General features: G+C 36.7%; 1 protein-coding gene across 1 annotated transcript in view; it reads left to right on the forward strand.

Moving 5' to 3' along the window:
- GRB2 (growth factor receptor bound protein 2) overlaps window positions 1-13,771 on the forward strand; it is a 120,863-nt gene that overhangs the window by 89,244 nt on the left and 17,848 nt on the right. Inside the window, exon 3 of the mRNA XM_069076438.1 lies at window positions 11,809-11,906. Within this exon, the coding sequence (XP_068932539.1) occupies window positions 11,809-11,906 (98 nt within the window). The remainder of the gene's footprint in view (window positions 1-11,808; window positions 11,907-13,771) is intronic.

Below are 13,771 nucleotides of genomic sequence, written 5' to 3' on the forward strand. Positions count from 1 at the left end.
TCTCTTTAAAAACTGGCGTATTCATGCCAATTCACTATCTGGTTTGGGTATGTGACCCCGGCAGTCCCACCGTAATAAAATCCACTTCCAATTTTAATCTTCTGTCTTGCTCCTTTATGCCTTACACTATAAATATTTGTGTATGTATTAGTTATTTTCCTGTATCTCTCTTTGGGAGTAAATGCATAGTAATATTATCACTGGGCAGCTAGGTGGCACAGTGGGTAGAGGGCCAGGCCTGGAGGAAAAAAGACTCTGAGTTCGAATCTCACCTCAGACACTTAATATTTGTGTGATCTTGGACAAGCCATGTAACCATAGTGCCTTATTTTTCTCATCTTAAAATGAGTTGGAGAAAGAAATGGCAAAACCACTCCCATAACTCTGCCAAGAAAACCCCAAATGGGGTCATGAAGAGTTGGACATGACCAAAAAAACTACTTAACAAGTACAGCAATAACAACAATGGTATCACTGGGTAAAAGAGTAGACACGATTTAGCTATTAAGGCATAGCTCCAAATTACTTTCCAGATAGCCTGGACTTTCATAGTTCCTAAAAATGCATTAAATGTACCTCTTTTTCCCTCAGTGCCTCCAACATTTACCATTTTCCTTTTTTTTTTAAACTTAAGGTAGAACCTCAGAGTTGTATTGATTTGTATTTCTCTAATTAGTGAGTTGAAGGATTTTTTTTTCTTATATCTTGGATTTTTTTCCCCTGGGGAACTGCCCATCCACATCATTTGTCAACTGGAGAATGGCTCTTTTTCTTATGTGAATCAGTGGATTTATCTTGCAAATAAGACCTTTAACAGAAAAACTTAATTGTAAAGATTCCTTTTCCTTTCTAATTTTAGTTTGCCGAATTTTTTAATTTGATGTAATTAAAATAGTTTTGTCTTGTGATCCAGTGCACCCCTTGCTTTTAAGTCATGTATTTTCCCTCTTATTGATAGATCTAAAAGGTTGTTTCTTTGCTCTCCTAATTTATGATATGACTTTTTATATCTAAGTCATGTGTCCATTTGGAGTTTTTCTTAGTATATGGTGTGAAATATTGGTGTAAATCTAAATTCTGCAGCCTACTGTCCAGTTTTCCAAGCAGGTTTTTTCAAGTAGTGAGGCTTTTCCCAGTAACTGGGGTCTTTGCAGTTTATCATTAATAGGCTAATTCATTTATTTCTCTTATATTGTGTATCACTGGTTGACTTCATTACTCCTAAACCAATATCAAATCATTATGATGCTTTGTAATTTATTTTATGATCTGGTACTACTAGGCCCCCTTCTTTCCCACTGTTTTTCTTTTTCTTTAGTTCTCTTGAGATCCTTGAATTTTTGTTCCTCCTGATGATTTTCTTTCAAAATTGGAGTCAAAAAAGAGACTTGCAGACTAATAAAACTAAAAGCTTGTGCTTTGAGAAGACCAACAAAAACTTTAGCCAACCAATCAAAAGAGGGCCAAAAGTGAAAACAACAGAATAAAAAATGATCAAGATGAATTCAGCAGCACAACCAGAAGAAATAAGATCAGAACCTATCAGAATCCGCTATGGCAGTTATATGCCAGCAAAGTGAGAATACAAAAGAAAATACAAAATATACAAAGAAAACACCAAAAAGAGATCCTACATAATCTAGTCACAAAAAAGCACATGGAACTAGCTGTAATTATGAAAGAAAAATACTACCTGATCCTGATTGATTCACAAGAGAATTGTTTCAAATTTTAAAGAACAATTCATATTTATATGATACAAGGTATTTTCAAAAATTGAGATAGAAAATACTATACCATACTCCTTTTATAAGATAAATTCCTCAACAGGGAATAATAAATCAATGAAAGAAAGCTATAGAGTAATATCATTCATGAATATTGACTTTTTTGGTGGGGGGGGGGAAATAAAAATGCTGTGAGAGATAAGAATTTATCCAAAAATAATGTTCATTATGACCAAGTTGGATTTATACCAGGGGATCAAGGATAGTTTGTCATTAGGAAAACAGTCATTAGCCTTTGACAAACTATAATGCTCATCCAAAAAAAAAAAATCTTACAAAACATAAGCACAGAGGGATCTTTTTTTAATGAGAAAAATATCTATCTGAAAACTTTATAAATTTTACTTTTTTCATATTTCACTGATTTTTTTAATATTCTTTTTTTTGGTTTTACATCACTATTCACCAACTTGTTTCTCTATTACCTCCACTCCAAGAAACTCTCTCTTGTAACAAATAAATACATAGTAAAGAAAAGTAAATCCATGCATTGTCAATTTTTTTTAAATGTATGTCTTCCTCTGTACCTTTTGTCTGTCACCTCCTTGTCAAGAAATGAAGCATTCTTTTCAGCAAGAGATTTGTTCTTTTGTATCTGCCCAGATTGTGTGGCCTCAGAGTGAAGAGGTTACCGATGATGAGGGTTAGGGTTGCTCTGGAGACCCCAAAATATCAACACGCCGGGTCCGCCGGGTCCTGCCAAATGAATTCAACTCAAGTCTTCTCTCAGCCAAAGAAAAGTAAAGTTTATTAAAAGTCCGCTTGTATTAGACACAGTAAGTCTGTGCTAGGTCATTCTATGGGGCTTTCACAAACATGGAGACAAGATAGGGTTTTATATACAGAAGAAGGGTTGTGGGAGGAATCTAGGGGCGGTCTAGGGAAGGAGTTTAGGGGAGGGTCTTTAGGAGAAGTCACATGAGATCAATGAGTGATTAAGGGTGGGAAGTTGCTGGAGGCTACCTGGAGCTGACAGACAATGGAGAGCTAGGCCAGTTCTAGGGTGGATTGATATTTTGATAGGCTCTGGGGTGAGAAGTCTAGTAACAGTGGTTGGCCAGGAGGCTTATGGCCTCATGCAAATGCCTCATCTCATGGGAAGATTTAAGCAGAGTTCCAGGGGGGTTCCCAGAGCCAGCATCTCATCAAAAGGACTATGATAGAAGAAATAAGAAATATCACACAATTGTCCTATTCATTTGAAAATAAATTTTGACTTGTACTGTAGAAGATTGGCCAAGAGAGAGAAAACTGCAGTGTAGGGTAAATCCAGTAAGAACCTGTGAAAAAGGTGGTATTTGAGTAGGACCTTAAAAGATGCATAGGCTTGGAATAAATTGAGAAGAGAGGAGATAGTATTCTAGGTAATGAAATGCTGTCTGCAAAAGTGCAGATGCAGGCTCTCCTATTCAGGAGAGAGTGAGTACACCATTTTTGCTGGGTGGACATAATAGGAGATAGGGAAATTAGAAAAATGATAGGCAGAGACAAAATCATGCAGGTCCAGGCAAAGCATTTTGGATTTTATTCTGTAGGTAATGAAGAGACAGTCAAGGTTTTTGAGCCAGGGAATAACATATAACCACTACCCTAGTTCAGTCCCTCATCACTCTCACCTAGATCAGTCCAATAACTTCCCAGTTGGTCTCTTTGGCTCTAGTCTCTCCCCACTCCAGTCTGTTCTTCAAATAGCTGCCAAAGTGATTTTCCTAAAGTACAACTTAGACTGCTTCCCTACTCAGTAAATTCCAGTGATTCCGTGATACTTCTGGGCTGAACTATAAACTCTTTTGTTTGGTATTTAAAGTTCACCTGTCTTGATACTATCTTTCCAGCTTTATTACATATAATAACAACAGTGACTTTTATATAGCACTTATTATCATGCTGAGTGTTTTACAGTTATTATTTCATTAGATCTTCACAACAACCCTGGAAGGTAGGCATTGTTATTATCCTCATTTTACAGATGATGAAACTGAGGCAAACAGGGGTTAAGACTTGCCTGAGGTCATACAACTAGCAAGTGTCTGAGGCTAGATTTGAACTCATGTCTTCCTGACTCCAAGTATGCCTGAAAAGGTTCAAATCCAAGTCTCCATCCACTGTACCACCCAGCTGCCTTATTATATTTTGCATGCCATGTTTCACTGCATAATCATTGCAGATTTTGTGCCCTTTTTTTAACAAAAAAAAAAAATGTGTGGGTGTGGTACAACCATTCTGTGAAGTTTTTTGGGGCGGTTGGGGGTGGGGAGCAGGGATTATGCCAGTATTAACTTAAAAATCATTTATTACTAAACTGTCTTTGGTGAAAGATTTGGATACATGGAATACTTATGAATATACTTTAAAATTGAATACTGACAATGCACATGCTGAGAATTCTAGGCTCCCAATGCCGTGGGAGATAAATGCAGATCCACATGCCGCCGGTGAACACACTGCTCTGTTGACCTTTTAAGTGGTATGACAAACAGAATTTATACCATGCAATAATTATGTGATGAAAGTTAATAAACTAATTTGGGGACTGAAAATGGGGTGCAGTGATTAATGCTGTTATACCTCTGCACATACTCTTTGATATAGCCAATCCAAACTCATATATAACTCTTTTTACTGTCTTTCTGCCTTTTCACTGGTGGTTCAACCCCAAAATTACCTTGTATCTGTACTTTTCATATATTTTTAATACACCTGTAGATGTGCTTATTGTCTGCCCCACAGAACTTAACACAATACTTGGCACAAAAGAGGCACTTAAGAAATGCTTGTTGATTGATGATGAAAACAGTGTTGGAGGAAAATTAGTATAACTCAATCAACAAACAAGTATTAAGTGCCTTCTATGGGCTAGTCATTGTGCTAGGCTCTGGAGATATAGATAAAAAGAATGAAACATTTTTTTTACTCCCAAGAAGAGTAAATTTTTTGAGGAAAGATATGTATGTAAATATTTACAGAATTGCTATAAAGGAACATAAATACAAATAAGCACAAGATAGTTAATACAGGGTGGTTAAGGCTAGCAGTTTCCTGGAAGATCAGGAAAGGTTTCATTTAGAAGATGATGCATGAACTGTGTCTTAAATGAAGAGAGGGATTCTTTGAGGTGGAGATGAGAAAAGGAGTACATTCTAGGCATGATGCATAGGTAGCCAGTGCAAAGGCATGGAAATGGGAGATGGAGTAGCATCTCACATGCTACATGTGAGAAACAGAAAGAGAAGGTCTGGTGGGCTGGATTGTAGAGTGGTACATGTATAGTGAAGTTGGAGTGACAGATTTAGACCAAGTTGTAACAGGCTTTAAAAGCTAAGCAGATCTGATTCTGGAGGCAATGAAGAGTCACTGGAGCTTATTACATTTAAAAAATAGCTATAGGGGCAGCCAGGTGGCTCAGCAAGTAAGAGCACAGGCCCCAGTGTCAGGATGACCTGGGGATCAAATCCAGGTTCAGATACTTAGCACCACACCCAGAAATAACTGGCCGTGTAACCTTGAGCAAGTTACTTAACCCCGATTGCTTTAAAAAAAAAAAAAAGTAGTTATGATAACATGGATGTGAGCACAGATCTATCTACTAAACACCAGAACTAACATTCCTGTGTTCACCATTTCCATCTCTGAATCATCAGATCATTGAAAACTCTTGAGATGAGACATTCTTCTGGTCAACTGTCTTTAGTCCTGTGGGATCTAGTCTATAAGTAAGATGATCTATCTGTTATCTCTCTCCTATATGACCCATGATAAATACCATCCCTGCTGTTTGTGCCAAAAACAAAATGAACAATACACAAGGTAGTAGCAGCCAATTAGGGAGCATTATGGGAAGGGGGGGGTTTGACAACAAATTATTCTTTTTAGTATTACTTTTTATAAATATACATTTTTAGTGCCAGAAAATGCTATGTGCCAGGGCCTGTAGTTGTTTGGTGTTAAATTACATGTGTTACAGTGAAGGCTCAAAACCTAGTCATCAAAGCACAATTTTCTATACATGGTTCTTTTTTTTTTTATGTTGTCTGACACATACTTTTGTTCTTTGTTACTTTTTCAATTTAGCATCTGATATCTGTGACACTAGAGATAAAAAGACAGATGAAAAGGTTGCCTCTTTCAGAAAATGAGATAAAGTGCTTATGCAGAATTGTGGAATTGAGTACCTCATTTTCTCATTGTTGTGGACCAATCCTGTGCTATCCTAGCATTGCATGTCCTCCAAATGTTCTGCCATGGGACCTCTTCTCTTTTCTATATTGTCACTCTTAGTGAATTCATCAGTTAACCATGGATTCAGTTACCATCTCTGAAGATGACTTCCAGATCTTTACAGCTTGTTCCAATCTCCTGAGTTTCATTCCTACACCACCAGTTCCCTGTTGGAATCTCTACCTGAATGTCCTATAACCATTTTAGACTCAAATGTCCAAAGTAGAACTCATTATTCCCTTCTCAAGTCTTCCTTCACCCAAAACCAAACAAAACAAAAAGCCGATAACACTCCTCCAGACATTCCCATTTCTTTTTAAGGGTACCACTGTCCCCCTAGTTACCTAAATTAATGACCTCAGTTATCCTTAATTCGTTCCTCTCCTTCATCTGCCAGCCATGTGCACTCACTTGCTAAGTCTTGTCATTTTTGTCTCAGCATATCTTGTGTGCATATAACTGTAACTTTAAACTGGATGAAAAGACAAGCTCTTTAGATTAAATTATTGAGAATCCTCAGTATGTTTCTTCTAACTACTCTGGACAAAAACTGTCTTAAGAATAACTGCCTTAGGGGGGTGGCTAGGTGGCGCAGTGGATAGAGCAATGGCCCTGGAGTCAGGAGGACCTGAGTTCAAATCTAGCCTCAGACACTTGACACATTTACTAGCCGTGTGACTTTGGGCAAGTCACTTAACCCCAATTGCCCTCCAAAAAAAAGAATAATTGCCTTTATCTAAATATATTCTTGACATTTAGTCCATGCATCAAAGTATAATTGAATACAACTATTGTTAAAAAAAAAAAATTAGCCCACTCCTCACCCCCTTGCTTGCCAGGATCTATCAGTGTGGCTGAAGCTCTAATAACTTGCTAATGTATGTATACCTTATACAAAGGAAAGGAACAGTTGTGCAAGAGACTAGTCCAGTAATGACCTTGAAGATCAGAATTTTAGTTCTATAATTTCAAGGCTTTTGAACTCTTCTTGAGAAATGTATCTCAGTGTGAACCGAGATATGCCCTTTGTATAGAGGAGAGAATCTTTTTGCATTTCAGGGGACATAGGATATTGTCTTGATCAGATACTGAAAAGTGGAAAATGTTTAATGTTCTTAGTTGTCAATGCGAATTTTATATCTTGAAAAGTATTTTTTCTTTGCATAGTGACAGGAAATAGTTAATGGTTAAACTTCATAAAGTACAGCTGTGTCATTGCATGTTTTTCTTCCTCCCTCTTCATTTTTACAATAGTATGAAAAGATTGTTAAGGACCTGGAGGGCTTCTCTTCTCATGTGAAGTTGTCATAATATTAGTCTATTTTTATGGCAAGGTAGATTTGATGCTCCTGTAATTTTAATATTTTTCCTTCTCTGCAGATATAAATCTTCTTGATTTACAATCCACTGCTGACTGTTTTAATCATTACCTGCAAAATGACTACAGCTTTTTATTTGATTGAGGGCTGTGTATTAACCAGTACTAAGTAACTCTAGGAAAACTTGGGGATGGAGTAGAAATAAATACAAGTCTGGCATATTAACTGAAAATATTCCTTACAGTTTGTAAAAATGAGTGAAAATTTGTTTGCTACTTTAGACCATCCATCCATAAAACAGTGGTAAAAAAGTGGGTGGTCCATAAGCTTCTTTCTCTTTCAAGAAGATTATGGTACACTAAATAGGATATCACCCTACAGGAGAGTAGGGGAAGGGGATGACAGGAGGGATGATGGAAGGGAGGGCTGGGTGGGAGGGAAGTTGGAAGCACCCACTTTTGAAAAGGGACAGGATCAAAGTAGAGAATAGAACAAGTGGGTGGTGGGATAGGAGGGAGGGAAATATAGTCAGTCTTTTACAGTATATCTACTGTGTTAATGTTTTGCATTAGCTACACATGTACGATCTCTACCAAACTGCTTATCTTCCCAGTAAGGGTGGGTGACAAGGGAGGAAGGGAATGAATCTGGAATTCAAAGTTTTAAAATCAAATGTTTAAAATTATATATACATATATACTATTATTAATACTATCTTACATGTAATTGAGAAATAAGATATACAGGCACTGGGGCATAGAGATCCACCATACCCTACTGGAAAAGTCAAAGGGGGTATGGGAGAAGATATGGGAGAGAGCAGATTGGAGGAGAGGATATCCTGTGGGACTGCTATTCTGGGGTGGTGGGTAGGGGAAAAACGGGGAGAAAATTTGTAACTCAAAATCTGGCATAAATGAATGATGTAAATCAGAAGTTAATAAAGCATTTGAAAAATGGAAAAAAAAAAAAAAAGAAGATGATTGTGGTACAAAAAGCTTCAGAGTAAGAAAGACCTGGCCTTATGTCTTGCAACTGATATATACTGGTTGTATGACTCTGGGCAAGTCACTGAATTTCTTAATTGTAACAGGCAAGACTGTATGTTGCTGAACATGAGTAGAGAGTGTTTGCTTTTTTGGGCACTCCCTAACATATGAAATCACAACTTCCAAAAAGAAAAAAAAAAAAGGAGTACCCTGTAAGGTAGGGGCTTATTATTATCTCCATTTTACAAGTCAGAAAAGTGAGGTAAACAAAAGTTTAAGTGACTTGCACGATGTGATTATACAACTAGTATCTAGATTTAAACTCAAGTTTTCCTCACTTCAGTCGCATTGCTTCATCACTGCACTACCAACCTCCCTCTTTATTATTATTAAATTTTTTTTTTTTTTTGCCTTTTGGAAGGGGGGGGAGGCAGGGCAATTGGGGTTAAGTGACTTGCCCAAGGTCACAAGGCTAGTAAATGTTAAGTGTCTGAGGCTGCATTTGAACTCAGGTCCTCCTGACTCCAGGGCCAGTGCTCTATTCATTGTACCATCTAGCTGCCCCAAAACTTCTTTTTTTCTTTTTGGAGGAAGGAAGGTAGGTCAGTTGGGGTTAAGTGACTTGCCCAAGGTCACAAGGCTAGTAAGTGTTAAGTGTCTGAGGCCACATTTTAACTCAAGTCCTCCTGACTTCAGGGCCAGTGCTCTGTTCACTGTGCCACCTAGCTGCCCCCTCCCTCTATTATTTAATGAAGATGTAAAGTGGCTTCTTGACTTTTTCAGTGTCATCACTGTTAAAATTTGCTTCCTTGAGTAATTTGAAAAAAACAAATAAACAGTCCAGGAAGGCAGAATGTTGTATACATTGTCAGGCACAGGTGATTTTTAAAAACTATTTTTCTTCATTCCATAGGAGGGTATGTTCAGAAATTGTTATGATGTAAAAACAAAAAGGTTGCAACGAAGCTTTAGTAGGATATGGGCCTGGGGTTCTCATGTAGGAAATTTAGCTCCCACGTGTCACAAGTTAGGGTAAAGAAGCATATGTGTGTGTGCAGAGCCTTTGCATATGAAGTATAGAGTTTAGCTGTAAGTGCTAGAAGAACTATTAGTCACCAGCCACAGTACACTTCAGCCAAGCTGCCTCAGTACTTTTAACAGCCACTGTGCCAGTGCTGTAGATTAAAGTGGCAACCAAAAGCCCTAGCACCTGGGGCAAAGCTTAAAACAACACCTATCTTCAACAACTTCAGTGAGAACATACCTAGCCCTCACTCCAGTGGAGACTTTTCTCTGTGTAGCTTGTAATTGCCTTTTGGGTTTTATTTGTGGATCTTGGGATAGTCATAATGCTCTTCTCTCCCATGAAAATCAGGGGGCTTCCTCTCCCCCACATTTTTCAACTGAAAAATGTAATGCTGATCGTCTCTTTAAAGGCAAAACTTTGTTCCCAGATATTGTCATCAAATTACTCCAGTAAGGATTCTGTAGCCACTACACTTTTATTTGTATCAAAGGGAATAAATTGATAGCAATGAAAAGGACAGTGGGTAGTACATTTCTTCTGGATCAGTGTAACCCTAATTCGACAAAAGAGACTTCTCTCTTTTTTTCTCTCTCTCCTGAAAGGGGTGAAGTGACAAAAAGTTAGTGATTAGAGCAGTTAAGGGGTAAGGGTTACAGGCTTCCTTTCACCTGAAATACAGAAAATGAAAAGGGGGCTCATTTCATTGTGTCTTTTTTCATACCAGCCTATCCAACAACTTCTGATAGTCTCTGAATTGTATTTGCCGCTTAGCTCCTACTTTCTCTCACCACCATTGTTGTTGTCATCATTATCATCATTGCTAACAATCTTCAGAACAAGATGCTTCTCTTTTAACTTTCTCTGCCCTCCTCCTGGCTCTGCCAGGTGGATTCTTAGTCTTTGCAAAAATTCTCAGGGTCAAATGTTACTGTTTCCATGATATGGGGTAAAAGTATGCTAGCAGCCACAAGCATCCCAATGTTCTAAGCTTCTGGTCCTATCTTCCTCAGTGTTGTTTTAGTATTTTGTAAGGTAAAAGGCACTATATAAATATGAGCTTTCTATGTAAATGAACTTTTTATTATTCAGTCAACTTTTTTTCTGTGTTCCTTTTTTTAGCAACTTTCTGAAATTTCTGACCCTTTTACATGAGGTATGATTAATTCTCTAAGTTTTCTGATAATCTGTCTTTGTTTTTACTTCTGTACTAATTAAGAAACCTAGAGTTTCCATATTGTATATAATGCTAACTTTTGATCTTCAGATACTCTTGTCATATTAAAAAAAAAAGATCCTTCACACCTATGCTTTGTAGGGTTGTTGATTTTTTTTTTTTTAAGTATAAATGTATATTGTACTTAGAAGCTTTTTTTGTAGCTGTTGATATTATGTGGTCTGGTATAATTTTGTCGCTTTATAGATTTAGTACTATACTATTCAGATTGCTAATAAACTACTTTTTAAGAATAGATATAATAATTCATTTAGATAAAAAATCTAAAAGGTTAGGAATGAAGGGTAATAGATAGCACTTACAGACTTCAAACTGTTTTGTAATGCAGTAACCAGACAAATGGGCAAGGAAGAATCAAAAATTTATTTCAACAACCTCAGTGTGCCTTAAAAATACCTTAAACCTGAAAATATAAATTTCCTAGGAAATGCGTAAATTATAAATTATTTCCTATTTCATAAGAATTCCTGGGAAAACTAGAAAGCAGTCTGACAGAAATTAGGTTTAGACCAGCATATCTTAAGCTGGTCTATAATAAATTCAAAATTGATAATTGACCTGAAAATTAAGTACATCATTTAAAAAATCAAAATAGAATCAGATCATATACCTTTCATGGCTATGAGAAAAGGATAAATTCTACAAAAAAGTAATAGGAGTCATTATAAAAGAGGTTTTTGAAAGATTATAATAAGCAATATTGTAGAGGTTATGAAAAGATAACAGTCCAATCATTCTGTGGCGCAGTTAAGAATTATGTTGAGAAAGTAGTAAAATGCTAAAATGTCTGTGTCCCTTGACCCAGAGATTTCATTGCTAGCTTGTTCCCTAAGGAGGTCAGTGATTAAAAAAACCACATCACACCAAAATATTTATAGCATCATTTTTATGATGTATTTTGTCAGTCAGAGTTCCTTTGATGGGGGAAAAAGGGGAGTGTGAGTGAAATAATCACACTATGTTAGGATAAACTTGTTACTGCTATCTGCTCAGAGACTGCTGTTCTGCTACCTCACTTGACTTGTTGGTTTTAAACTTCAAAAGATCAGGACTTATTTGGATTCTTAAGTTTGTTGGAACTCGGCTTCTGGTTAACTGGAGAGTTACTGTGACTACTAACTTAACAGCTAGCACTTTCTGTGAAGGAAGCCAAATGTCCATGTTGTCTCCAAAGCTACCAATTTTGAAAGAGGAACATATGACTGATCTGGTGGTATGTCTCATTCTTTTTCAGGTGCTGAATGAAGAATGTGATCAAAATTGGTATAAGGCAGAACTCAATGGAAAAGATGGCTTCATTCCCAAGAACTACATAGAAATGAAACCACATCCGTAAGTTAAATTCTACTAATTTCTAGTGTCAGATTGACTTACTTTCTTAAGAGTGGCTTATTATACATTGTAGATACTCAGTATTTAAGATACTAGGATTATAGAAGAATCAAAGTTTCTGATTTAAAGTTTTTACCAAATAGTTAAATATTTACAGAAACTGAAAGAATTTCTTCCACATTTGACTTTTAAAAAAATTTCAACCATCTCCTGGGTTCTTGTCAATTAACCAGACTAATAATCCCTTTCATTTTGAGAACCCCTCTTCTTGGGTTACTAAAAGATGCAAGTAGTGATAACAGATGCCCACAAGAAGAGGAGCAAGAAGCTGGTAGGAAGTTAATTTTTTGCAACTATTTATCTGTTAAGTGAAAAAGTATTTATTTTCGTTTTGGGGCAGAAGGAACAGTCAGTGAAGTTGAAAATAAGCCTTCCAAAATTGAGGCTACAACGTTTTGGAAGAAGAGGTCATTTGGAGACTTCCCAGAGAGAGTACAATCAGTTGAATAAGTGCTTACGCTGTGGGTTTGAGATGGTGGTAGAAGGATTGGGTCAACTAATGAATCTGCCTGCAGGGTTGGTCAGATATACACTAAATAGGTAGGTGAAGCAGACAACCTTTTTCATCTCATACCATCCTCAAAAGAAAACATACGTTTAGTTTATTGTTTGATCTAAAGTTCTTTGTCATTGTGGTTTTAAAACTTAAAAAAACAGAATAGGTAAAAGCAGATATCGTAAGTGGTTATGCTAGAAAATGTTGCATCAACTGAAGTGTGCATGGCTGTAAAGTCTGATTCTACTTGAGATTATTTCAGATTACACGGATATTTTAAATCATAACATTTAGAGAAGACAAGAAAGGCCGTATCATTTCAAAAGTTGTAGTTACTCATAGAATTGTCCTGTAAGTTTGTTAGGGAGAATCATTTTATTCTAATAGTTTTTTTTAAATATTACATTTCTAGGAAATATGGAGGCAAATTCAAGTTTTTGACTATAAGGCATCATTTGTCTGTGTCATCTGACAAGGTAGCTGGGAATATTCACATTCAGCCATGTTCAGCCACTTTTGAGCTCTGAAGAGTGAAAATTAAGGCTAACTGGTAAAGCAGTGAATAGAGAGAGCCGTAGACCTCAAGCAATGAAGACTTGAATTTATATCTGGCCTCAGACACTTACTAGCTTTGTGACAACCTAGGCAAGTCAATTAACTTCTGTCTGCCTCAATTTCCTCATCTATAAAATGGGGGTAATAACAGCACTTTGCTCCCAGAGTTGTGAGAATAACATGAGATAATAACTGTAAATTGCTTAGCACAGTGCCTGCTGCCCAAAATAATAAAGTAACTTTGAAATTACCTCAATTTATCATGTTATTTTTTTTAAAAAGCACATTCTTGTGCTTCAATAATAGCATTTCACACATGTTTTACATTTCAGGACAGTTTCTGTCACTAAAGGGTTTTATAAACTCAGGATCATTGTTAGTTTCTGGGCTATGATGGAGCATCATATGCTGGGTTTTCTTTCTACTTCTTTCACTTAGAAAGGAAGGGGATTTGGTTGCAAGGGTTTTAGAGTTACAAGTTAAACACAGTTCAATTCAGCAAATAAATTAAGTGCCTTTTATGCCCAAGTTATTTTGCTAGGCAGGCAACAGTCCCTTTCCTCAGGGAATACACATTCTAGGGGCAAGAGGGTACCAAATGCATGAGAAAAAGTGTAATGTAAGTTAGAAAATAAATAATGGGAAGCAAGAGAGATGCGCATACTAGGCACTCTTAGAGTATTTAAGAACATAGTCACAAAATAGAGGCCAGTTCTCTTATTTTGCAGATGAGGAAACTAAGGCCTAGAGAGGT

The sequence above is a fragment of the Petaurus breviceps genome, unplaced genomic scaffold (genome assembly GCF_028583685.1).
Source record: "Petaurus breviceps papuanus isolate PSGF00001 unplaced genomic scaffold, PetGlider_PUasm1.0 90925, whole genome shotgun sequence".
Classification (NCBI taxonomy): domain Eukaryota; kingdom Metazoa; phylum Chordata; class Mammalia; order Diprotodontia; family Petauridae; genus Petaurus; species Petaurus breviceps.